Consider the following 25,852-nt stretch of genomic DNA (forward strand, 5'->3'; position numbering starts at 1 on the left):
CTCCTCCTCAGTCAGGGGCTTCTCGTTTTGATTCTCACTCGTGTGCGGCCCCCGACTGGTTTTCCAACGGGTGAGCGGACCCCAATCTAAAGACAGTTCCCCGCCCCGCCTACACTTTCTCTTTGTTCACTTGAATAGACGATGTGTCTCACTATCACTATAAGGCATGTTTTTAAGCCTTTTATCATTCTTGCGGCTCTTCTGTTAACACTCTCCAATTTATCAACATACCTCTTGCGTTGTGAATACCAACCCTGGAACACAGTATTCACACCCATGCCAAACAGAGAGGTAAAATAGTCTCTTTACTCCTACTTGAGATTCCAAATCGCACATGCAAGAGAACCACAAGCAGACCTTGAGATACTTCCATTCACTGAATCCAAGTAAATGCATAATCTGTATCACCAGAGATCTGTAATAGCAGATAAAGAACTGACTTGGAAAATGGTGCTAGTCTATTTCCAGCTATGAAATTATATAGAGCCAGCTCCAAATATTAGATACTTTCATAATACTTTTCCATGTAGGGAATTATTGTAGCTGCTACAGGGGCATTACACGATCACACCCAGAATGGGAGGTTGTTCTGAGATGATGAATGACACTGGACTACCTTTCTATTAAAGGTTCACTGAAGACCATGTCTCAGACCCGAAAAGGTGAGAATCTCTGACCCCTCAGCTTCCTCTGCATCTTAACGGTGCAAATCATTCTGCATAGGACTCTGTCCCACTCAAAATCTTCCCCTCTCCCCCTTGTAAATGAGCTCAGTGAAATACCCAAAAGTTAGACTGGGAGTCAGTTTTCTGTATCTTGATCCAGTCTGGTTGTCCCTTATTTTAGTCATTTGTAATTGTTACGCAAACTGGTCTTTCAAAAGCTGCCAGTTTCTTCACTACAAGTCAAGTCAGGTTTACATGTGTAAACTAGTGCTCCCTTGCTCTTCTCAGGTTCTTAACTCCTTAGAAGGGTTGCAGCTTTTAGAGTTTGCAACTAGGAGATTTCAACTGTCTACAAGGATTAATTTGGGAAGTGTATTAGCTAGCTCCCAATCCTCTGTACTGTCTGAACTGGTGAAATCCCACAAAAAGTCTCTGTTGTTCCAGAATCCCCAGATGCAATTCATCTGAGTCTGGTACTTTACTAATGGGCAGTTCTAATGGCCTTCTTAGCTACTTGGAGCTTTTCAATGTTTTACTTTCCAGCTGCAACCCCTGCATGAAAATTAAACGGACAAACTAATTGCAAGAGAATTTAGAATGGACAGAGCCAAGCACATAAGAACGGCCGTACTGGATCAGACCAAAGGTCCATCTAGCCCAGTGGCCTGTCTGCCGACAGTGGCCAGCACCAGATGCCCCAGAGGGGGTGGACCAAAGACAGTGATCAAGCGATTTGTCTCCTGCCATCCATCTCCAGCCTCTGACAAACAGAGGTCAGGGACACCATTTCTATCCCCTGGTTAATAGCCTTTTATGGACCTAACCTCCATGAACTTATCTAGCTTCTCTTTAAACTCTGTTATAGTTCCAGCCTTCACAGACTCCTCTGGCAAGGAGTTCCACAGGTTGACTACGTGCTGTGTGAAGAAGAACTTTCGCTTTTTAGTTTTAAACCTGCTACCCATTAATTTCATCTGGTGGCCTCTAGTTCTTCTATTAAGGGAACTAACAACTTTTCTTTATTCACCCTCTCCACACCACTCATGATTTTATATTCCTCTATCATATTCCCCCTCAGTCCCCTCTTTTCTAAACTGAAAAGTCCCAGTCGCTTTAGCCTCTCTTCATATAGGACCTGTTCCAAACCCCTAATCATTTTAGTTGCCCTTTTCTGAACCCTTTCTAAAGGCCAAAATATCTTTTTTGAAGTGAGGAGACCACATCTGTACACAGTATTCAACACGTGGGCGTACCATAGTTTTATACAGGGGCAGTAAGATATTGTGTCTTATTTTTCTATCCCTTTCTTAATAATTCCTAACATCCTATTTGCCTTTTTGACCATCGCTGCACACTGTGTGGAAGTTTTCAGAGAACTATCCACGATAACTCCAAGATCTCTTTCCTGATTTGTCGTAGCCAAATTAGCCCCCATCATACTGTATGTATAGTTGGGGTTATTTCTTCCAATGTGCATTACTTTACACTTATCCACATTACATTTCATTTGCCATTTTGTTGCCTAGTGCAAGAAAGTTTTGCATAAGCTTTTCTCCACATAGCTTTGCCAACTGCACCTTTAGTTTGGATCTACAGCTCTTCTTCCTTTCTGCACTTACAGTTCTATACCCCTCTTGCGCAGATATTACCTGTGGGGTGCCAGCTATGTCGTGGTTTTGTGATGTAGAAAAATACAGGTCACCAACATTGTTTTGCTGGTGTTCTAAGGCTAGAGGCAGAGGAAAAGGTGTGACTAAGTTAACCTTGCACTTGCAATGTCAGAGTCCCGTTTAGACAGTTTATTGAAAATGCCTTTAGAAATAGGATTACATGTCCAATTGCATCAGAATGCGGGTTGGCAAATGCTATCTGACCCAAGTAGACTCTTGCTGTGAAAAGGAAGTAAATAGTCCAGCAAACTCCACACATAACAAGAGCCTAAGATACCAAACCCATTGGAATATGCTGCACCATGTTTTTAGGTTACAGACAAGTCTGGACTGCAAAATCTGTCCCGTGCTATTACTTTATTACAGTGAACCTGCTTGTGCCATAAAGCATCCTGCCCCTGTTGTACTGCCACAAACCCATGCTCTTTGACCGCCCAGAAAGTCTGAACTAAATCCACTCAGCATTCAAGTGGATAAAAGGCAACAGGTGATGTTCTGAATTGTAGTCAATTATACTAGCAACCATAAAACCTTCACCTGTCCACTCCCAAAATAAACCTGGCTTATCTGACTAAGATGAGTAAGTAGCACGACACAAGACCGATACATTTATAAATAACCTGAAGAAGTTCAAAAGGCAGAAACTTTAACCATGTGAAAGACGACCTATTATATCTTGCACTAACTTTACTTTATGAACTGCTTTTATTTAGCAGACTTTACCACTGAGATTAATTTACAGCTTGTTTTGATCAGCTGCAGGAGTCTCCCACTACACACACAATTCTTTACTGTCTAGGTTACTCAGGGGGAATTTTAGGTCTTTAATGTTTTTTATTGTTTTAACCCAGCAAATAAACAAATACTAAAGAGAACCAGCTGGGACATGGGCTTGCAAAGTGGTGGTGCAGTTTCTCAGATGGCATCATTAAGTAGGTGTTTAATAAACAAGATGCCATGCACCTCTCGAGGTTCATCCTCACAAGAGGTTTCCAGGGAATCTTTTCAGAACAGCATACACGTTGAGCCAACTACATTGGCCCTTGCATCCCTATTGAAACTGCAATACCTCATTATCCTGTATTTTTCACCCCACCGTGGCAACCTACTGTTAGTGCCACCAGCTTCTAGCGGGGGTGGGGGAGAAAGATTCCATAGATGACTTCTGAAGACTATTAAAATGGGCCTCGTGCCCTTTTGTGTTTCTTTAGGATGAAGAACTGAATTTAAAAAAGCCTCCCTCCTGGGCATGCCTACCACAGGGCTTTTTGCATCCTTACAGCTACATACCTGTGCAACCGGCCTCATGTATATGAACTGCACGGGTGTAACATGGTGCTAGCCCAGGTTAGGGATATGAACTGCACAGGTGTAACATGGTGCTAGCCCAGGTTAGGGAAGTAAAATTTCAATTAATTGGATAATTGAATAGCTGATGCAATTTGCATTGGCTATTTGATTAGTTGATAAGGGCACCTCCACCTTTTAAGTGTAGCAACAACCCTAGGGGTGTTATGCTGTGAGGAGCATGGGGCCAGCAGGAGTCTTCTTGAGTCCCCCGCTGGCCCCGTGCTCCCCACGGTGTTTCAAAGCAGCAGCGCCACATGGAGCCTGGGGCAGCTGACTCTGGGCTTCAAAGCGGCAGTGCTGTGTGGAACACCACAGGCAGCCTGGGCCAGCTGGGAATCCTGGGCTGCATGCGGCATTTCAAAGCGGCAGTGCTGTGTGGAACACTGCACGCAACCTGGGCCAGCTGGGAATCCTGGGCTGCATGCGGCATTTCAAAGCGGCAGTGCTGTGTGGAACACCGCACACAGCCTGGGCCAGCTGGGAATCCTGGGCTGCATGCGGCATTTCAAAGCGGCAGTGCTGTGTGGAACACCGCACACAGCCTGGGCCAGCTGGGAATCCTGGGCTGCATGCGGCATTTCAAAGCAGTAGTGCTGTGTGGAGCCGAGGGTCTGGCCCCAGGCTCCATGCGGGGCTGCTGCTTTGAAGCAGCCCCTGTTTTTACCCGCCCCCTTGCTGCCTCTTTCTGATCGAGGCGGGGGAGATGAGGGGAGAGCGACTAGTCGTTCACATCCCTAGAGTAGGTATGACATGCCTAGATGTACACGCTTAGGCTTGGGCTACACAATCAACGTACTTATGTAAAACCGTGTTGCTCCTTGGTTATACCAACCTAAGCCCCCAGTGCAGCCTAGGGACACGGAAGGCTAACTGGTAAGCATCACCCGTAATGGGTTATGGTTAACCGAACGGTTAACCAATACTGGGCAGGAGTCTGCTCCAGCCGCATGGGGCCGCCCTGAACAGGGGGAGCTCAATCTAGCCCACTCCCCTCCCCCCCTTTAACTAGTTAAACATTACATTTAACCAGCTGCCCCTTGAAATGGAATTTTACATCCTTAGCGTAGGCAGCGCTGTCTCAGCCAGATGGCGTCTCCTTTTGAGATTGCTACCGCTCCCTGAGCGTAGCTCCTGCATCACAGGAGTCTCTCTCCCACTGGCACAAGGAGCATCTGCACGTTGTGCTAGAGCAGCACACCTGCACCGGAGCAGCTGCAGCGCTTTGTGTGCAGCTAAAGCCTCGGAAATCTCAGGACTGTTTTTAAGAAAATCCCTGACAAGTCAGAGACGTTTATCGTGAGCTTTTAATACTTCCATTGACGGGACGAAGCTGCCGAACCTTTTACAGAGGTTTTCTTTAGCTGCTGGTTAGACAGGTGCTAACAAAAGCCCCCAACATTTAAAGCAGTCCCTATAAATCCCGTCCCTCAATTGTTCTTTCATTCTCACATTGCGTGATGCTATGAGGTACATGAGCAGAACCAGCTTCAGCCTCAGCTGGAGCAAATTCTGTTTCAGGTCCCGAGGGTGCTGGATTAGAAAGGTTCAGGCTGTGGTAAGATCACACCCCACTACAGACAGAGCCTACTTACTCGTGTCTGAGAAATATGCTTTGAACTGACAGCTCGAGAAGAATGCAATGAGATTTCTTTTAAAGCTACTTAACTCCTTGTGTGTGCATCTACGGCTTTACTTTGCGTCACTAGGAGGTGATGGCTACAGAACTGGCCTCTAGTTCAAAATGTAGCTGTTCTGATGGTGTTGTAAAATGACACACACTACCCCCACATCGGTGATATCTCCGCAGCAGTATCCGTGAGCCCCTGGATTTGAAACATCAAGTCTGGGGTGCCGCACGTGTCACCACACAGACCGGGCAGACATGATGTTCGCAGTAATGCAGCTTCACAGTAATGCAATCCTGGTGGAGCACCTAACTCCCATTGACTTCAACGGGAGATCTGCATGTGTGAGTGGCAGGCTCAGACCAGAGATTTTTGTGGTTTGTTTTTTCAATACTGGTAGAGTTGCTATCTAAACAAATGATCCCCACGTGCAGCTGCTGCCCAAAAAGTCTAGTAGCATATCCTGATGAGAAGACGGCAGCCACCAATTAAAACCTCAAGAGGGAGAAGAGAAAGAGACTTGTGCTCCTGACAAGAACATGGTATTACTGTTACCATGGATCAGAGGGGTAGCCGGTATTACAAGTTGATTTTTGACATGCCCTCAGCAAAGTCTCATTAAACACAAGGGTATCTATGCTCCAATTTAGAAAAAGGGAATTCGGAAGATAGTCCAGAGCCACTCCAGTTGGTAGACAAGCGTCTGTCAGTACAGCGCAGCAGGCATACTTCAGATGTAAAGCAGGTGTAATATTTTTAAAATTTGCAGAGAATACTAACTGTAGGAATGATGACGCTTCTCAAAAGGCAGGAAATATTGCTATTTAATATTTATTTAATCTTTAATTATACTTTAAAACAGGCATTTTATAAAAAGTAGTTCTATTATAGTGCTTTTGTAGTTAAAGGCCTGTCAACATTTCCATTTTAAACCTTCATTTTTAGGGGGTTTATAATGTGGTCATAAAAATTCATTCTAGGTTAGAACCTGGCATATAGGCGTCTCGGCCTAGAAGCAATTTTTTTTTTATTATTATTCAATTTGGTATAAATTGGTTCGTCTGTTAAGCTATAGGTATATAAAAAATAAATGTTCAGATGCCTTTTTTAGTTTATTTAAAATTAGCTTCCACCTGCCCACCTCCAAAAATACACCTCAGTGAGAGTTGGGACATGTATTGTCAATGCAGTGAAATAACAAGTTACAATTCCAATTCTTTTAAAAAAAATTGAACACAATACCGAAAAACTAAAAGCCACTAAAAGCAGCAACTACTTTTACTATGAACTCACATTTCTCCAAGCGTTATCAATAGATGATGCACTACCAACCACTTTGTGCTTGGCATGTAAGTACTAGTAGTAATAGGAGTAGGAGTAATAGTAGCAAAGACCTTGACCTGAAAGAAAAAGCTTCTGTAAACCTGTATTCGTCACATACTAAAAGGATTTTAACTAAGATGTTTCTCTATAAAATTTTGTTTACTAATTTTATTCAGCTATGGCAATTTCAAACAAAGTGGGAGGAAGACAGTTCATCTAGCTAGGAACCTAGTTATCCTCAGAAGCTTCCTTGGAGAATTTTTCTTTTTTAAAGCTAGCAATGAAATTACAGTTTCTGGCTCAGATTTGTAAGTCATTTAGGTGCAGCAGCACGAAGAGCTCACGATCAAGCCTTCCACATACATGCACAGAAAGCAACGAAAACCTAAACATGGAATAAAGTTTTGCCTCTACATTGTCCGAAGCCATATAGATGCAGGAGATGCACCTGCGCAGACCCTCAGCAGTGTCAGAATTTACAGTAGTAGCTCTAGTCATCTACAACACGTGGCCCGTGGCCTGTCTGTCTGTGGCCCACGGGGCAATTTGGGTTTACGCAGGACTCAACACACGTCCTGCAGCTGGGATCGTCCGCACATGGCCTCTACTGGGAACATGCGCCACAACAGCGAGTCAATATAATGGTCTTCACGATTACATCCCTCCTATGGCTGCAGGAATATTTTCCTTGTTTAGTCCTACCTGCCCCAAAGGCAACGCCAGCGTTTTTAATCTGCCAAAAGCACATTCTATGGTCATTCTGCGCCAGCTCAAGCTGCAGTTGAAGCACTCCTTGCTGCTATCCAGGGCTCCCATGTAAGGCTTCAGGAGCCATGGGAGCAACCAGTAAGCTGGGTCTCCCAGGATCACTATGGGCATTTCAACATGCCCACATGGAATCTTCTGCTTTCTATATGGCCAGTGCTTCTGAAAATGCATCATTCACCTTCCTGGCCCACCCTGCGCTGATGCCAGCGACGTGCCCAGGTGACCCACAGAGAAGCACCCCTTCTCTTGATGGACTCTGTTGTAAGACGACGTGGGGCAAACCTGCCATCTGCGTGCCACCGATCCTCCCACCGCACGCAGCGACCCCCCGTGCCACAACGCCATTGCCAACCACCACAGTCCTTGGGAGCAGGCGGCAGTGAACGGCCTCCAGGGGTTCTGACTCCACACTCATTCACAACGGAGCGGAGCGGCAGAATCTGGAGCCAGCAGCTTGCCTGGCGATTGCCACGTGATTCTCCACCGAGGGGGAAGCTCTCGTTCTGGTGTCCCAGACCCCCAGTGCCGGGGCAAGCCCCCCCTGCAAGTCCAGGAAAACTGCTTTCCACACCAACGGCCTGGCATCCCAGACCTGCAGAACAATGCGGTCTCATCGCAGGCGCCGGGCTAAGGGTGGGGGCTTTGGGATGCAGGAGGTGGGGCAGAGGGCTGGCACTTGATCTTACCTGGGCAGCTTCCTGCTGGGGACGGCAAGGAGCCCCTTTCCCTCCCCGAGCACAGCAGCTCAGTCCTAGGGCCAGCAGGGTTGGGCTCCTTCCCGCCGGCCACCACAGCGTCAGTGCTTCAGGAGAGAGCTCTCCCCACTGCAGCAGGAGCAGGGCTTCCTGGGACGCTGCACGACCTCGCCGCTTCGGAGGAAACTTCAGACTGTGATCCACTCTGGTGCAGGTGGCAGCAAGTCGCACAGGAGGAGGGCTACCTGAGTGCACCACCGCTTGGAGGATGCTGGCGCACCCACGAATGCCCGCTGTCAACGGGGAGCGTGTGCAAACATGCACAAGCGATGCAATTATACTGGCTTTTTACCGTCAGCCTAACGTATGTGGACCAAACGCTGCAGTGCAGACAAAGCCTCAGCCTCTCTCCGGTGCTGCTCTGTGACGGAGACGCAGGGTAACACTCCGGAGTTAGGGCTGGGTTATATAAATGGGTGGAGATTCCCATTTCCAATACAAGCAGGTGGTGACCTGCTATGAAGAGTTACACGGGGTTCGTTTTTGTGTCATTCGAATTTTCTTTTCAGTTCGTTTGCAGTATCTTCATGAATTGGTATTGCCGAGCGATCCCTTTCCAAACAGATCGTCTACACAAAGTCAGAGAGGTGGACGCAGAGGAGAGCGGGTGTAATGGAAAGGTGTTTGGGCTGAGGGATAGTTTTAGCTGTAAGTGAACTCAACGTGTTGCTCACACACCCGCTCGGATTAGTTGGGGCCAATTTCACAGAGACCTGATTGATGTGCCCAGGCGCACACAGCCTTCACCACAAGGAGCATTTCAGTTGGATTTTATTCTCTAACAGGGAAGGGCTCAACGCTGCTGATGGAGGGGATATTCTCCTGCTGCACTCTCCCACCAAAGGTCTGCCCCCTGCATCCAGTTAAACACTAAAAACCCCCAAGGAAACTGACACATAAAAGACTCCACTGTGAAACAACAAGGCTTGCCCCGCACATATATTATTCCACAAACACGCCACTGAACATTAAGCCACCTCTGTACCTTCTGCTCCATGCTGCGGCACACAGCAGCCCTAACAGCTTGACAATAGGTCTGTGTGTATTGGTGCATCTGGAGATTTCCCTGCACCGAGAATTGCCAGCCACTGATGTACTTGCACCAAAACGGGCCCAATGGCAGGTGTAATGCCAGCAGACCCCAGTTGTCTGCGGGTAGAATCCAACCAGGGACCTCTGGAGCTTAGTACACGAGCCTTCACCGCATGAGGGAAAAGCCGGCTGGCTGTTAGCTAAGGCGGTGGAGCAGGCTCACTCTAAGTGCTCTCAGTGCCACTCAACAGGACCGTGCACCGCACCCTGCCACTGGGAGGGCTGCCCAGGCAGGCAAAGCTGTTCTTTGCAGGGTGCAGTTCACCCTCTACTCAGACCTGGGATAAGCTATGCTGCTGCACACAGTTCACCCTCTCCCCAGCGATGGTTTACGTCAGCGGCGCGCGTGGGGGCTGGGAGTAGGGCACATCTCTAGGGCAGGCAAGACTTGAGCACACTTCACATTCTGAAGGATGGAGAGGAGAGGCTGCCACGGGAAAGCCTCGCCGAGAGAGGAGAACCTTTCTCCCTTTAATATCAGAGATTGTCTAACAGGGATAATCTATATTCATTTGTATCACACAGGCGATAAAACACACCTTACTTCAGCTCCACATTGAGCCAATCACAGAAGCCATTTGTTGCCTCGTATATTACAAAGCAATAGAGATTTAAGGGATAATGGCCGTAGCACCAGCGTATACAAAGTAATAAACTGCTTTTGAGGTTGGTTAAATGCCAAGTGATGCTGCAGCTTCAATGCCATAAACATTATTTCTATTATATGACAAGATAAGAGGATACAATAAGCAACAAAGAAGAAAAACCATTCTCCTGCCCTCGTGAAAGTTCTGGGCTTCTAGTTTCTTGGACTTTCCAGGGACGTCACAGCAATGACATGGTCTTAGAGGGGAATAAATTCTCAAATTAAGAGTGGGTTTAAGACCCAAATGATTGCTTGAGGAAATGGCTTGTATAACCGTGATGTGATGAGATTCTCTAAGTGATCTGTCACTTCAAAATGAAATGTTCTGTTTTTCAGGGCAGTAACTGGCCGGAGCCATCCTCCTTGTCGAATATATTCAACATTATTGTACCCCCTTAAAACAGTTATCGAGTTTAGGCAACTCTTGCGGATTAATCCTACTAATAACGACCTTTCTATTATAACACTTCCTAAAATCCAAAAAGCGTTTTGCCTTCACAGACGGCATTCTAAAGCAGGTGGAAAGAGGGAGGTACATTCCATTATCAAACGGACACATTATTCTGCACTATCAGCTGAGGATTCAATTCCACATTCAATCCTGAATCTTGGGAGTGCTTTTAAGAGATAGCAAAGTATTTTTAACATATGTTTATAGAAGGGGGGGGAAAACAGAAATTAAGTGATTTGCCCAAGGCCACAGTAAATCAGTGACAGAATTGCAAGCAGAAGCCATGCCTTCTTCTTAAACCTTTGTCAGCGATGTCTAAGATGCTTAAACCTGCTAAAATCCTATCTTTTATTAACGAGTCAGTGCTGTATCATTGTACATTTTTAGTCAATACCTTTCAACTGTAACGACAACATTAAAGTTTATTGCTAACATTTAGTTCCAAAGGGTGTAGTTCATCACAGAGAGTATATTTCAAATGGGGTTAGAAGACTATTTTAATAATCATTAGCCAGTGCATGACACCTTCCCCAACAGGACCTTTTGGATCCATTTCACGCACAACAAGAGCCTTAACTCAAGGCACAGTTCTGCATCTACTATAATCAATACAGAGACTAACATGCATCTTCATTTTCTTCCGAGTGCTGCAGCCATGAGACACATTCTTGTTTGTTCAACAGCCCCTCTTTCTGGCCATGAGGGCGGGGGAAGTTGGGGGGGGGAGGGGAGTGTCATCTGTCCTCTTAGAAAAGAAACCAGATAAACGACCTTCAGCAGAATCTTTTATGCAGCACATTTAGAACTCAGCTGGGTCACATCAGACTCGCGGTTGGGAAGTAATCATGTACAGAATCCAAAAATAACAGCCATTAAAGACCTAGCAACCAAAACATGTTTACATACCTACTGCAAGCTCACTAGTTTCGATTATATTGCAAGTATCGTAAGATCTTCTAATCTATTTTAGGTGATCCACTCCTTTCACCTTCCCTTGTCACAGCATTTTTCTACTTTCTTGACAGAAGCAGTGGAGGGGAAGGAGCAAGGAGGAAGTAAAATGAGAGGCTTGTCACAACCACATAGGAAAAGAAAAGCCAACTGACAACTCATACAAGGAAGTGACAGACTTCTCACTTTACCAAAAAAATTGCGTGGCTGGCTTCACAACCGTTGTTCCAAGTCTGCTTTTCAGAGCTTTCTCCTTTTCCTTCTCCGCCTAGGCCAATGGTTCTCAACTCATTTTAGTCCACAGACCACCAGGCCAATCAAAAAATTTTCGTGGACCACCTCCTTTTTGAGACATGATAAAAGAGGAGCAGAAAATGAACATTTTGGTTTGAAATTTATTTCTTACCAACAGATTTTTGGTGCCTGTCCACGCCGTGTGACTTTGGACAATGTTCCTGTGGACCACCAAAAAAGTCACCATGGACCACCAGTTGAGAACCACAGGCCTAGGCTCACAAGCTCTTTAAAGTCCTATTTCCAAATGGCGGGTCACTGAAGAGTGTCAATGAATTCTGGACTGCAAATAAGAGCAGGAGACATCGCTTGCGGCAGCCGGCACAGGATCCTATTCGCTCACATGCGTGCAGAGTGAAAGTTTTCACCTTTGATCTTTAAAAGAGGAAATATAAATACGATGCTGGTGAAACGTGCCAGCCAATTTGCTATCTCTGAAGGGTGGGGAGAGCCCATCTACTGCTAAGGACCTACCCTAGTCTGAACAGATGTCCTGATGCTAGGAGCTTTGTGTTCTATCTATGCCTAAACCCCTGCCCTGGGAAAAAAAAGTTGTGTTCCAATTTTTCCACACTTACTCTCTGGCCTCCCTAGCCCATTCTCTTAGTTGGGAATAAGCTCATACTACCAAAGATCAATTGATTCCATGGGAACAACAGGACTCGGAGCACGGCTGAACGATTTAAAACAATGGATAAGAACGGGGCAGGTGATCAGAGAACTCCAGGCCCCACCCACCACTCTGCAAAGAAGTTAGCGGACAAGCCAGAAGAACTCTAGCCAGCTCTGCAAAGTAGTCACATAAAGAGCCCCCGAGTCAGTGCTTCCCCATTGGTTTGACAGACGAGCGTCAATTGTCCGGAGGGAGCCGAGGAGGGAATCTCATGGCTTCGGGGGTCACTGATGGGACGTGTACCTATGAAAAGATGAGGGGTGGGGGGAGGGGGCTCTGGCAGAGCCAGAAGAAGAGGCTGTAACCTGGCACACTGCAGGTGAGTGCACTAGGGACTCTGGAAGGAGCCTGATCCACAGCCCTGATGCAGCAAAAAGAAGCTTCCCCTTCCAACATCTCTCATCGCAGGCCTGAAGAGACAGCCCTCTAGAGTCGATGGAAGAGCCTCCCCACAGTCAGGTTGGGAGGGACACTTCAGTAACCTGTCGATTGGCAACTGGCCGGGGACTTATTTCACAGAGACCATGGCCTGCAGCTCAAAGCTTCAGTGTTTGGTGTTGCATGTTCTGTGAGCCAGGAATTTTAGGCACCGTGGGGAAAAATTCACCCCTGGAATAAATGGGTGTCATTAGAATGGAAGCTCCAGCTGAACTCCCCCTGCATGTCCGAGCAGAGGCTTACCCCTTTCAATGGAAGGAATCCAAGTGGCTTAGGAAAAGTCAGGGTTTGGGACCAGGAAAGGCAGTACATGCCATCCAAATCAGAGCGCACGGAAAACAGCCTCCTTCCCAGGGACGGTCCCACAATTACTATTATAAAAATCAAGTTATTAAAAGCTACAAATCAAACCTGCCTGTCTCTGGGACAGTGGAAGCCGACTGACCCCCCTGGTTGGCATTGGAAAACCTATTGTCTATGGAGAATCGATGTCAGCTGGCTTTCGAGTTGGAGATTGACCTCCACATCCTGCCCCCGACTGTGTCTGCTGGTCCTCTGAGCTACCAGACAGCTGCGTTCCACTGCAGAGGTGGCTGCATTTTAGTGGTGAATGCCATGGTTACAGTTAGTAAAATGCTTTAAAGCCTTCAGGGTAAAGGGCACCACAGAAAATGATGTAAGGATCGGAAAGCACGCCCGACAGCAAGAGATTCAGGAACTCAATCTAGTTAGCGTTTGTGCTACGTTATCTACGTGTACCTACATTGGGAACACCACTAAACTGAGGACTCCGCAATCTAGCTTAGAAACACAACAAAATCCTATGGCTGGAGGTTGAAACGGACACGTTTAAATGAGACACAAGACACACATTTTTAATATGGAAGGTAATTAACCATTGGAACAACGTACCAAGGGCTATGATGGACTTTTATTACTGGAAATTTTTCAGTCAAGATTGGATGTTTTTCTAAAAGATAAGCTCTAGTTCAGTGGTTCCCAACCGGGGGTCTGCGGAGGGTATTGCAGGGGGTCCATGGGGAAAAAAAAAAGAAATAAAAATGATCATAGAAAATAAATTTTAAATAAATTGCAATGTTACAATCAATTATTATTTTTAAATTAAATATCTTCCAATCATGTTATTAATGGCTGTTCGAAAATCTTTGTTGTGGCGCTTGTGTGACAAAACGATTGTGACAGTTAGAAGCGTACGAACGTGAGCCATCCATTCAACATGGGTCTGGGGCTGAAATCAGGCTCGCTGAAGAGAAAGAAGACTGATGAGCAGAGTGAAGCATCCACAAGTGGAATGTCTAATCAGACAGACATAAGTAAATGAAAAGTGAGAAAATACTGCTCTGACTACTAGAATTGGCTTTGATTTGGGGGGGGAGGGTCTGTGAACGGTTTGAGGGGGGATGATTGGGGGTCTGCACTAGTGAAAAGGTTGGGAACCACTGCTCTAGTTTAAAGAGAATTAAATTCAGGGAAGTCCTATGGTTTGTGGTATACACATGGTCAGACCACATCCACACTGTGGTCCCTTCTAGCCGGATAGTACAAGTATCATTCTCTAGGGCATGGACTGTCTACTACTGTGATGGGGCCCCATTCTTCATTGGCCCTTAGGCACTACTGTCATAAAACATTACATAGCAATAAGTTAACACTGCAACATAAAAATCAAGAATTGACAGAATTACACAAAAGGAGGATTTCTTTCAACAAGGAAAGAGAAAAAGCAGTCACCTCATCTCTCATTTGGGTGGGTTTTTAAAAATGATTTAAATAAGCTTTGGGTTGCCTTAGTTGTGGTATGAATCTGATTTTAGAGTTAGTTATATAACTGAAGTGTTCACCTCCGTGCTCAGATCCCGCAAGCACGGCTTATGACGACTTGCAAAATTTCAGGAAGAAAAAGAGAAGATAGGCCACAAAACCAAGTCTATATAAGCACAGGATAAAAAAAAATGCATCAGAGGAGACTGGTACTAGAAATGTTTGTAAGCAAAAGATTAAAACCACAGCAACTGTATATTTTTTTAAAAAGTCCAAGTACTTGGTTAGTGGTTTAGATTCCTCCCTTGCACAAAGTAGCTATATCAAAATATTAACGTGCTGTCTTAAAGCACATGCCTCAAGCATTATCCTGTTTAATGTTCATCATGAAAAGACCCAAAGAGGCATTAAAAGATTGGGGGCCCCCAAATTAAGCTGTGGGGGTTCATCCTGGGAATTGGTTATGGCTCCCCAGTGTGTCAGTCATAATAACCTGGCAACCCATTTCCCTGTCTGACCATTAGGTAACAGAGTGGATATGAATCACTGAAGATCTGGTTAAAAGCCACAAACCATTTAGTGGCATGCCTGTTCACCCCTTCTGAAATGTTGGCACCATGACAGAAGCTTTTAATTCATTAGCAAGAGCAAGTATGCTAAGGAATTTATGCAGGATTTTACTAACTCTCCACTGGAATGGCTCAGTAGTTCAAATGTTTTGGTTTTTAAAGGGAAAGGAACTTCAGAAGGTATGACAATGGGTGCCACCTAGGATCACATGAAGCATTAGTGTTTTAATGAAGGGAAAACGACACCCTCTGTTTTTAGAGGTTTGTTTTGCATTAAATCAGACTTCAGGGAAGCACTAACTACTGGAGGGGGGACAGGGGGAGGGAACCTCTCTTGGACATTACCAGCCCAGGCACAAAGTCTACTACCTGCCCTTTCACGCATGAGAAGAGGTACTTCATGCATTCATAACAAAAATATGCAACCTAAGCAAGTGAGCAAAACAACAACAAAAACTTTCGCAAAGCTGCAACTAACAGTAACAAGTAACCTATGGAGGAAATTTTTTTTTTTTGAAAGCTCAAAATAGAATCAAGCAGTTTGGGGTTCACATAGCAGCAAACCATCAACTGTCACATTCTCAGCTGCTTTGCGGAATATGCTCACAGCTAACTCATCCTGACAGAGAAGGAATATCTGTCCTTTGGTTGAATAGCCTTGAATGAAGGTGTGTAACACTACGAGAAGACATTAACTGGAGATCAGCATGTCTTCTCTGCACTGTGTGGGTCTCATGAAAAGCACTAGCAGAATAATAATATGGCACAAAGCAAGGCAGATTTCATTACTTTGTAGTGCTTGCACTTGGTCATAACTTGGATTTACACACAGCAAATCCTCCGATCTGATTACCTCCAGTGATCATGTAAAACGCTGGCTTTAAACTCTTTGCCTCAGTGATAAAAACAGACACTTTGATTCACAACACCACATTCACAATAAAGTATACTGTAAAAGTACCTGTCCACAGCCGGGGGCATTGCACACAAACGGCCTGTCGTCTCCCATATTTCATCCAGCGGGGCAAAGCTGAGGAGAAAGAAAAGAGGGGTGGAAATTGTTAAAGTTAAACATTCAAAATATCAAGAGCAGAAGCTCTTCAGAGGAATATAATTAGCTAATACTGCAGATATGGGGGGGGGGGGGGAAACAGAGGTTCTCTGAGCCCCCAACATCACATGTGTGGAAGAAGGGATTCATCTTGCCTGGCTTAAGGTGACCCTGTCATTTCTGCAATTGCAAAGAGGAAATACAGTGTAGTAGTTAAAAGAGGAGCCATGACAGCCTCGACCAATGGTCAGAATAAGGGGTAAGTGGTCAGCATTCGGGGGTTTCACTCCTGGTTCTTTCATGGCCTGGCCTCCCTGCAGTAGACGACAGACATGCTAGTTCTGCTCAAATAAGTGCCGTTCAGGCGAGCCTCCTGAACACAAATCTACCTGGACCCCCGCTTCCTCAAGCTGCCTCTCCTTGCTACTGCATGTCTGTCTGTCCATGCTGGGAAGAACTCTGCCAACGGCAGTGTAAACATACCCTGCCCCAAGCCCCCACCTGGAAGTGGCAATGGTATCATCGTATCTAAGGGCAGGACTAAGAATTAAACATTCATCCTCAGATGGAAGCTACTGGAGAAAAGCAAAGTATTAATCCACTTGTTTATTTTCTTCATTGATTTTTAATGTAGTATACAAAGCTGTACACACACGCACATTTTTCTGTAGGGAGAGTGCGTAACGCAGAAGCAGTTAGATAAATCGAGTCTGCTCTACATACAAGTTATATTTTCAATGGGAGAGAACTAAAATTTGTCATTTAATTAATTAAGGGATTATAGGAGTGGTGCTCCATTTTACAAGGCAATAATCTGGCTCCCCAGTGGGTAAACTACATGGCTGATGGCAAGGGTAATTTATCACAGATTATAGCCAAGGATAACAAAGCACTTTGCCCTATTATGCTACAAGTGAAGCTATTCTTATTAATAAAAAATAAGAGTAAATAAAGTAACCCCCACCACCTCAAACTCTAGAAATAATGGTTCCATCCACCCACTGATATTTTTATAGCTGGATTTTAAAAAGCTATAATAAAGAAAATGTTATCTCTTCGGGGGGTTTACTGCGTGAACGTGTTCCGACTGCTCATCTTGTTTCCAGCCTTCGTGTTACGCTCTTGGCTGTAGAAAGCTGACAGGCATCACTGGAGCCAAGAACAGAAATGGAACCAGAATGCAGCCAAAATTAGTTCATAAAAATACACACTTTGTTTAGATTTTAAATTTTTTTGACCATGCAGAAATACCTTGGTAGCACAGAGGATGGGGAGGGTTATTTTTAGGAACTCTCTGGAAAGCATTCTAGTGGGGCACAAAACACGGATGGGGGGGGTATGTGGGTGGGCTGCAGAAGAAGGGAGCTGAAGATGGCTTCGGGGGATCCAGTAATTGCATTTCTGAAGGGACTGGTCAGATTGGAGCTTTTCCCCTCCCTAGAGTGCTCAAGCAACTCTGGCTCAAGTTGGTCACGGTTAAAAGCTGTTACCCTTTAGAGGAACAGAATTGCAGTCCACCCACTTCTCACAGGCCACTGAACAGCTGTTGAAGGTCTCTACAAAATCTGCTCTCTCAATTCAGATGATGTTTAGCTTTATTATTAAGAAAATGAACTCTAGGCCTATAAAAACCATGGGAACACAAGAGGTGAATAGCCTTCAAACAAAAATATAAATGGGCTGGCAACAAGGGTGCTTCATAATTTGCATCTAAATAAGACTAGCCACAAATACTAGCCCCACCCAGAAAGCTCAGAGAAATGGACCTTGCAGAGTGCATGGAAGTAACAAGCTCAAAAGATCCTAGAGAAAGACTTGAGCTAAATCCTAGAGCTGGAGGCTTCTGTTGATCAGAAAACCCTCATGAGAGATGCAGCTGGGATCCAAAACGGCTTACAGTTTTATAAATCAAACACCAACATCCTAAATTCTACTATAAAGCCAGCACAGATCCCAGAGCACCATCCTAGCACAAAGCAGGTGTTTTCTCATGATGTATAGACTATAGACTGAGTGCTCCTGACAGGGACCTCGTCTCAGCCACGCCTTTGCCGCTGAGAGGACAGCAAGAGGAGTATCTAAAACACGTCAAAAGCCTCAGCAAGCACAGATGCAGGGGGAAAGCAAAACAAAAACTAGCCTTGGCCACCTCTGTCTAAGCTTCCAACTCAGACCCCAAACTGTTTACTTGAGAAACTGAAAGGTGAGTGTGCTCTCTCCAATAAAGGGAGTGGATGTCCACCACTACTTTGACCTTCTAAACAGAGCCTGCAGACATGACCACTGATTTTCAACCAGCTCTCCCTCGTTCTAGACCTAACCTCATTCACGTACGGGATACGCATCCGATGAGACCACAAAATGCAGATAGAGAGGTAGGTGTTATCAATGGCATATTGAAAGCAGGGTAAGTTCATGCTTCTTCAATAACAGCCTTCAAAAGGATGAATACATGTCAAATGATGCAGTAACATGTCTGCCCCATGCTCCTTTGCTCCAAGCAACGCTCTGAAATCTAGAAAGAAAGGAGCAAAGCAACTAGACAAACTCCATTAACCCCAAGTGAGGACCAGAACCAGCTCCCCAAAACCCTGCCATCAGCTGTACCAAGGGAAGCAGATTGATCTAAAAGAGCTGAGAGCCTCAATTTATCTTTGCATTCTTCATTGAGATGGATAATGCAACTGATACGGTGTGTCTAACATAACCAAATCTCAAATCTCACGGGAGTGAAAGGAAAAGTTAAGACTACAAATCCTACTAAAATTGCTTTGCCGCCCCCTTTCGCAGAAGAAGGTGAAGTTTGAAAGAGGATGGTAATTTGGAAGGACTATCAGTATCAAGAGGTGGTGTACTGAATAAAGACCTAACAATTGCCTACTTATGGGGAGCTGTACCATGTTCTCCCAAAAGGATGTGATGGGTTCCCCCAAGCACAGTTTCACTATTTCCAGCAGGTTTTTTTATGAATCAGGAAAGACACAGGTCCATCATGCACACCAAAGACCCCTCAGAACCTCCAGACTTTAGTTCTGCAACCAGCTTAGTGTGGTCCATAGGACTTAACCCAAAACTCCTGACATCCAGTTTCAGATCTGCAATCCTACTTGTGTTGTCTTTGACTGCTAAAAGACTTGGCAATTGTTTATATCTTTAAAGGGCAGTGTTAGTCCTTACATGCTCCGAAGCAGGAGGTGGTTATAAATTGACAAATTGATTCCCATCTTCATGCCTCAATCTCAGAACCAAGAATTGTATGCCTATGGAAACTATGCTCTCCTCGCAGTTAGGGAGAGCATGGGCTTAGATTCATTGGTGACGCAGTGTAGGAGGAGAGATTGCATTGTCAATGCCTACGCGACACACCTATTGTCAAGGCAGTGACAGTCCTCTGGGAGTCCAGCGGTTCTTTCATCAGCCATATTAAAACAACAGGTTTGGGGAATATTAAACCATTGACGAAAGAGCCATCACGCTGTGATAACAGGAGAATGGCAGACAAGAAATGGATGAAAGTGGTATTAGTTATCCTTTAAAATTTTGTAAAAATCAGCCTTAAAAAGAGATAAGCTACTGAACGGTGAGTGGGTGAAGAGGATTATGAAGTTAAATCATTAACACAGTTGGGGGATTTTACGTGGAGCCGAGTGGTGTACTTAGCTAGGAAGAGAAGCGATTTTATTTTTCTAATAAAGTGCATTAAACTTCCAGGATAACAAGGCGGCAAAAATCCTTACTTTGCCCTAATTAATGTAATGTCAGATATCTGTCACTTTACCAGCTTGTTTCATCCACCCCTTCTTAAGATGTTGGGTCTCTTTTCGTTTGGTATTTATGCTTCCAAGCTATTCAAGACATTAAAGAAATGGATCAGCAGTTACTCTTGTGGCTTTGATAAAACCAATCAAAACTGAGAAAAAAAACCCATAGTATTTCAGGCTCCCCCCAGACACTTCTGACAGAGTAACCAGAGGTGCTATTTAAAAATTTGAGATTTCTGCACTGAGAATTGCAGTTGATCTTGCACAATGTTAGGAAGATTCATTTTGGTTTCCCTCAAAAACTATTAACTGCTTACTCACTATGAACGATAACCTGAATGTAAATATATGTAGAGATTTATATCACACTGAGTCAGGATAAATTGCTTCAATAAACTCTATTCTTAAGAAAAGGCAGAACTAGCAGATGACTGGATACTGGGGGAATGGCATTTGTATTCCTTTCCCCACAGCCCGGGGACAGCATTTTGCTGTTTTGATTATTTTTAGCATGTTTGAAAAGGCAACAAAAAGCACAGGATTAGATTACTGAATCATTCTTTAAATCCTCTTAGCGCACTTCTGAAGAGCCTCTGCCACCTCATGGAAAGCTTTGGAAAAAGCCCAAACATTCTTCTGAGAAAAAGAACCGGCTTCTGTAGTCTATTTTCTTGTTCCCACCTCTCACACCATTCAGATGAGCATGAAAACAAAGTGCTTATTCCCCCACTTACAGTCAGCAAGCTGTGGGCCATCATTTCCAGAGCAAGACCATTGCCATTTCACAAAGACTTAGGAGGTTTCATAAGAGGAGTGGGGACAAAGGTAACATGTAACCTTCCCTTGCATGGGTCAGCCAAGGAATTCCCGCTTTGCAAAACTCAACGCTGAGTGCGGGACATTGCTTGGGTGTTGTACCTGGCTCCCCATGGCTAGGGACTACCGATTTCTGTTATTTTTGACGCAGATATGAGAAAAAGTCATTTTAAATTGTTTCTGCACGTGCCACAAGGCCACATGGTCCACTACACATCAGGCATGCACAGAAGAGGTGTGTTTATGATAATGTCAAGGATGAGTCAGACAATTTCCAAGCAGAAATAAGACACAACTCTTACTCCAAGGAGCTTATAATTTGGTCCTACTTCAAGTGCAAGTCATTTCCTACCATGCATCTCAGTTTCCCCAGCTGTACAGTGGAAATGAATGCTTCTGCACCTTGGTAAGCACTTTAAAAATTGTACACAAGTAGTGTTCCCACTACATTAACTACTTTCTCACTCTAAGCAGCTATAGATTTGACTCCACAAGGAGATTTAATAAAGCGAAACCTCCACTAATTCAGACTAATGACTGAGGCGCTCCTTGCCCATTAACACGTTAAAGATAACAAACACCCAGGGGCCCACAGCACAAAGTGCATTTTGCTTCTGTATTTGATACGTGTAAATAAAAAGACTTTATTCGCTGCCATACTGAGTATATTTTGTTAACAGTGAAGGCTTAAGTGAAAACGTCTCCAACATCCAGATTACAATTTTCAGGAAGGGTAGATGGGCAGTGAGGGGTTGGAAGAATTGTTAGGTCTGTGGATTAGAAGAGTGAGAATTAGCACTAATTAAGATTTTTCAAAAATTCACTCGGGTGTGTAAATGTTTTGGTGCAGGCATCACATCCGTACTGTCCAGGGGTGCGCAAGATCTGGCCTGCAGGCTGGATCCAGCCTGCCAAGCCACTTGATACTGCCCATGGGCCATCTCATTGGGACCCTCAGGCACAGAGCAGCCCCATGCTGCTTTAAGAGGCTGGCTGCTCCCTGTGGTTCTCTGCTCTGGGAGGGGAAGGGAGGAGGCATCAGGGAGAAGAGGGCAGCTTCACAGAAGCAAGCCAATGAGGCGGAGAGATTTTGCTACACCCCTCCCCCAGACCTGAATCCTCTCCTGCACCCACGTTGCTCAGGGGAGAGATGTGAACCCCCTCCTGGACCCTGGACCCCAAGCTTCTGCTCCTCCTTCACCCAAACTCCCTCTCAGACCCCACACTCCATTCTGGACTCTAGTTCCCTACCCAAAGTTCCCTTCTGCACCCAACCTCTGTCCCAGACCCCACATCCTCTCCATAGAAAAGTAGGTTCTTGGCCACTTATCAAAATCTTGGAGAGCCCACCCGTGAAAAATTATTGCCCACCCACTGGCCTGCAATGGTCCCCTCTTGAATCAATTCACTGGTTAAATGCAGTGTTAAACATTCAATGGGATTTGACATGACTAGTTCAGGGTATGGGAAGTCCCCCGCAGCCCTTAGTGACATACGTTTTGCTGGCATACGCTCTCACAAGACACAGCACTATGCCAGGTCTCTGACCCACACAGCTCCCACCGCTCGTTCAAGTGGGTTTATGATGTCAACGGGAGAGCTTTCACCTGTCAGCATAGAGTGACTACATGAAAGATCTTACAGTGGTGCAGCTGTGCTGTTCCCAGCCTGCTCGTGTCACTAAGGCCATGTCTACACAGCAAGCTGAAGGACACTTACCTGTGGTGAGAATCGTACGTGGGAGACTGACGTGAGGAGTCATTTTTACTAATTTCAATAATCAAAACTTCAAACAGTTATTTTTAGGAAGTTTAATGCCACACTGATTAAGCCTCAATGGAGGAGTGTGTTCAGTTTTGGGTGCCCCCGTTCAGGAAACACGTGGACAAACTGGGAAAAGTCCAGAGAAGAGCAACAAAAAAGATGGAAAAAAGCTGGGTTTGTTTAGTCTGGAGAAGAGTCGGTTGCGAGGGGACGTGACAACAGTTTTCTAGTACATAAAAGGTTGCGAGAAGGAGGGGGAAGAAAAATTCTTCTCCTCGACCTCTATGAATAGGACAAGAAACAATGGGTTTAAAATCAGGGGTCAGATTCCGCTCGCCAAGCTACAGGGTCTGGCCACTGGCTGCCTGGGACCCTTAAGCACTGCACAGCTGCCGCCACTTTAAATACGGCTGCTCTATGCTGGAAGGAAGGAGGCTTTGTGCTCTGTCCTGCCCCCCAGCAAAATCTCTCAGCTCCCATTGGCTAGTTTCTAGCCAATAGGAGCTGAGAAATTTTGCTGGCAGCGGGGGCAGCCAATGAAGCCTCCTCACACCTTTCTCTCCCCCCCCCTCGAGTGGGAGAAGAGCCATGTGGAGTAGCACGCGACTGCAGCCTTCAGGTTCCCGCAGGACTGTTGGCTAGGTATGCACTCCCCAGACAGAGCCTGCCTCTGGCTCCGGCTCCTACCTTCTCCCCCCACCCAAACACACTGTACCCCCTTCACCTAGGTCACAGCTCCCTCCCACACCATGTACCCCCTCTTAGAGCCCCTCCCCTAGGCCAGAATCCTCTCCTGCACCCAGATCCCTCCTGGACCCTGCATCCCAAACCCTTGCCCCAGATCATAACCCACTCCTTCACCCAAACCCCCTTTCAGACCCCACATCCCCTCCTGGAGCCCAGTCCCTTCCCCCAAGCTCTCTTCTTTACCCAACCTCTGTCCCAGACCTCACATCCCCTTGGTAGAAAGGTGGCCTTTGACCACTTGCCAAAATCGTGGAGTGGCCCCCCATTACAAATTATTGCCCACCCCCTGGTTTAAGTTATAGTTTAGGTTGGACATTAGGAAGAACTTCCCAACTATCAAGGTGGTTAAGAACGGACAGGGCTCGACAAATAGTGTAATCGACCCGCCTGTGGCGAGTAGATTACAACCTGGAAGAGCTGGCGCAGAACGATCTGCGCAGAACGATCTGCGCATGCGCAGAGCGCAGAACCGCGCGAAACAGCGCGGCTGGCAAGTGGGACTCGCTGCCGCTTGGTGAGCCCTGAGAACTGGAATAAATTGCCTAGGGTGGTTTTGGAATCTCCATCACTGCAGATTTTTAAGAGCAGGTGAGAAACACCTGTCCAGGATGGACTAGATAATACTAATTCTGCCACGAGTGAAGGAGACAGGACTAGGTAATCGCTTGTGGGTCCTTCTAATCCCATGATTCTATGTCTACACAAAGTGCTAATCAGCCTATGAATTTGGACACTAGCACAATCAAGTGCTAAGTTTCCCATTTTATTTCAGTCCGCAGATTGAAGTAGTCCCAAAATGCGTTTACTAACTCATTAAAAAAAACAAAAACAAAACATTTTATCCTAGTCTACGCTAGACAGACCCCTAGGGTAAAATTTAAACAGAGCTTTACAGGAAATTAGATGCACCAAACTTATTAACAGGAATGAAAGTCCGATCTGCCACAAGGAAAATTCATCCCCTAAAAACATGCTAGCATCTAATGGAAACCAGTTAAGCTGTTCTACATGGGAACAGCTTCTCATATATCTTTTTTTCATTTTCACTGTAAGCGTGAAATAACTTTGAGCCTCTACATGTATGGGAATCCATGTGGTGCTTTCATGGAATCATAAAAATACTGGAGAGGTCATCAAGTCCAGTCCCCTGCTCTCACAGCTGGACCAAGCACCATCTAGATCATCCCTGAGAGAGATCTACCTAACCTGCTCTTAAATATCTCCAGGGATGGAGATTCCACAACCACCCTAGGCAATTTATTCCAGTGTTTAACCACCCTGACAGGTAGGAAGTTTTTCCTAATGTCCCGCCTAAACCTCCCTTGCTGCAGTTTAAACCCATTGCTTCTTGTCCTATCATCAGTGGCCAAGAAGAACCAATATGTGTGAGAGGCCAACATATATCTAAGTTTTATAGATGGGAAAACCAAGGCAGGGAGTTAAGCAATTTGCCCAAGGCCACAGAATGAGTCAGACACTTTTTGGAAGCATCAGTCAGTTGCTACAAGGGGAACGACAGTCTAATTGTTGGTGGATAACTGTACACAACCACTTTCTCTTCACATGTACAACGTCACATATTCCCAACCCGGAAGCCCTACTCCGACTCCCCACACCTTTCAGAGCTGAGCGATAACCGCCTTTCTTGTTTCACACCAGAACCGGCAACTGAAACCACTTCAGTGGTAGGATACGTGTACTCATCCGCCTGCATCTCTCAACTGTCAAACATGCAACAGGCAAGACGGCACTGAGAGGCGTGGCAGGGGTCCAGGACCACGTGCTGGAATGGTCTGAGTTCCTCCTGCAGCGATGATGGGAAACAGCACTTACACTGCTAAACCCCTGCTTGTGGAGCCCTATAAGAATTCTTCCTTCCTCTGGTCTTACTCAACATCTACAAGCAGTCACCAGATGAACTAGTCAGATGTCACACTGAGACCAGGCAGATCTGGCCACGCTGCTGACTCCTTTACACGCTCTCTCCTTGGCTAGGAGTCTCCACTCTATCTTGGCACATGAGGAGCTGGCTTCACTTATGCACACCTGCGTCACCTCTTGGCTGGACAACAGCTATCCAATATGCCCGGGCATGAAGTCTTCAGTGCTTAAGAAACCCCAATGGTACAGCACGCTGAAGCACATACTCTGTGGGAGGCTACTGAGGGACAGGGCTGGTGTGTTTGCAGTCGCCTGTGCTGCAGAGAATCTCCTCAAATCAACAAAATAAGGCAAAAATCTAGGCTTTGTGGTTATTTTCAGAGCACTCAATGGCCTGGGGTCAGGGTAGTAAAACAGCTGGCAGCATCACATAGTCTTTTTATTTTATTTAATAAAAAAATCAATTTAACTACCATGTGTTCAAGCTCTTGTTGCTACAGTTTCAAGCTCAGAGACACATCATCATCTCTGGTGCCTCTCAAATTTGGAGATGTTAGCAACACACAAAGTCCAAAGATAGTGACCGCACCCATACACTTACTGCATCTCATCAACGCAGCGAGGAAAGTTATAGCTGCCCATGGGCACACTAACCCTGAACAGGCATGCAATGAGTAAGCTCACGTCTGTATGTAGAGTGCTACAGCTGTACTGATACAGTCGCCCGGCTGCAGTGCCACTGGTGAAAATGCTGTATGCTCATGGGGAGAGAAAAAAACC

At 45.6% G+C, this 25,852-nt stretch overlaps 1 protein-coding gene across 9 annotated transcripts in view; it reads right to left on the reverse strand.

The window, feature by feature from the left end:
• Positions 1 to 25,852, reverse strand: part of LOC102447602 (cyclic AMP-dependent transcription factor ATF-7) — an 88,776-nt gene that overhangs the window by 45,314 nt on the left and 17,610 nt on the right. For all 9 annotated transcript variants that reach the window (XR_012896593.1, XR_012896594.1, XM_075901626.1 and 6 more), the window contains one exon: positions 16,014 to 16,082. Coding sequence is in view for 7 of the 9 variants with exons in the window: in XM_075901626.1 (XP_075757741.1) it covers positions 16,014 to 16,061 (48 nt within the window). In the remaining 2 variants the exon portion in view is untranslated. The remainder of the gene's footprint in view (positions 1 to 16,013; positions 16,083 to 25,852) is intronic.

Source organism: Pelodiscus sinensis, chromosome 19 (genome assembly GCF_049634645.1).
Source record: "Pelodiscus sinensis isolate JC-2024 chromosome 19, ASM4963464v1, whole genome shotgun sequence".
NCBI classification, from domain to species: Eukaryota; Metazoa; Chordata; order Testudines; family Trionychidae; genus Pelodiscus; species Pelodiscus sinensis.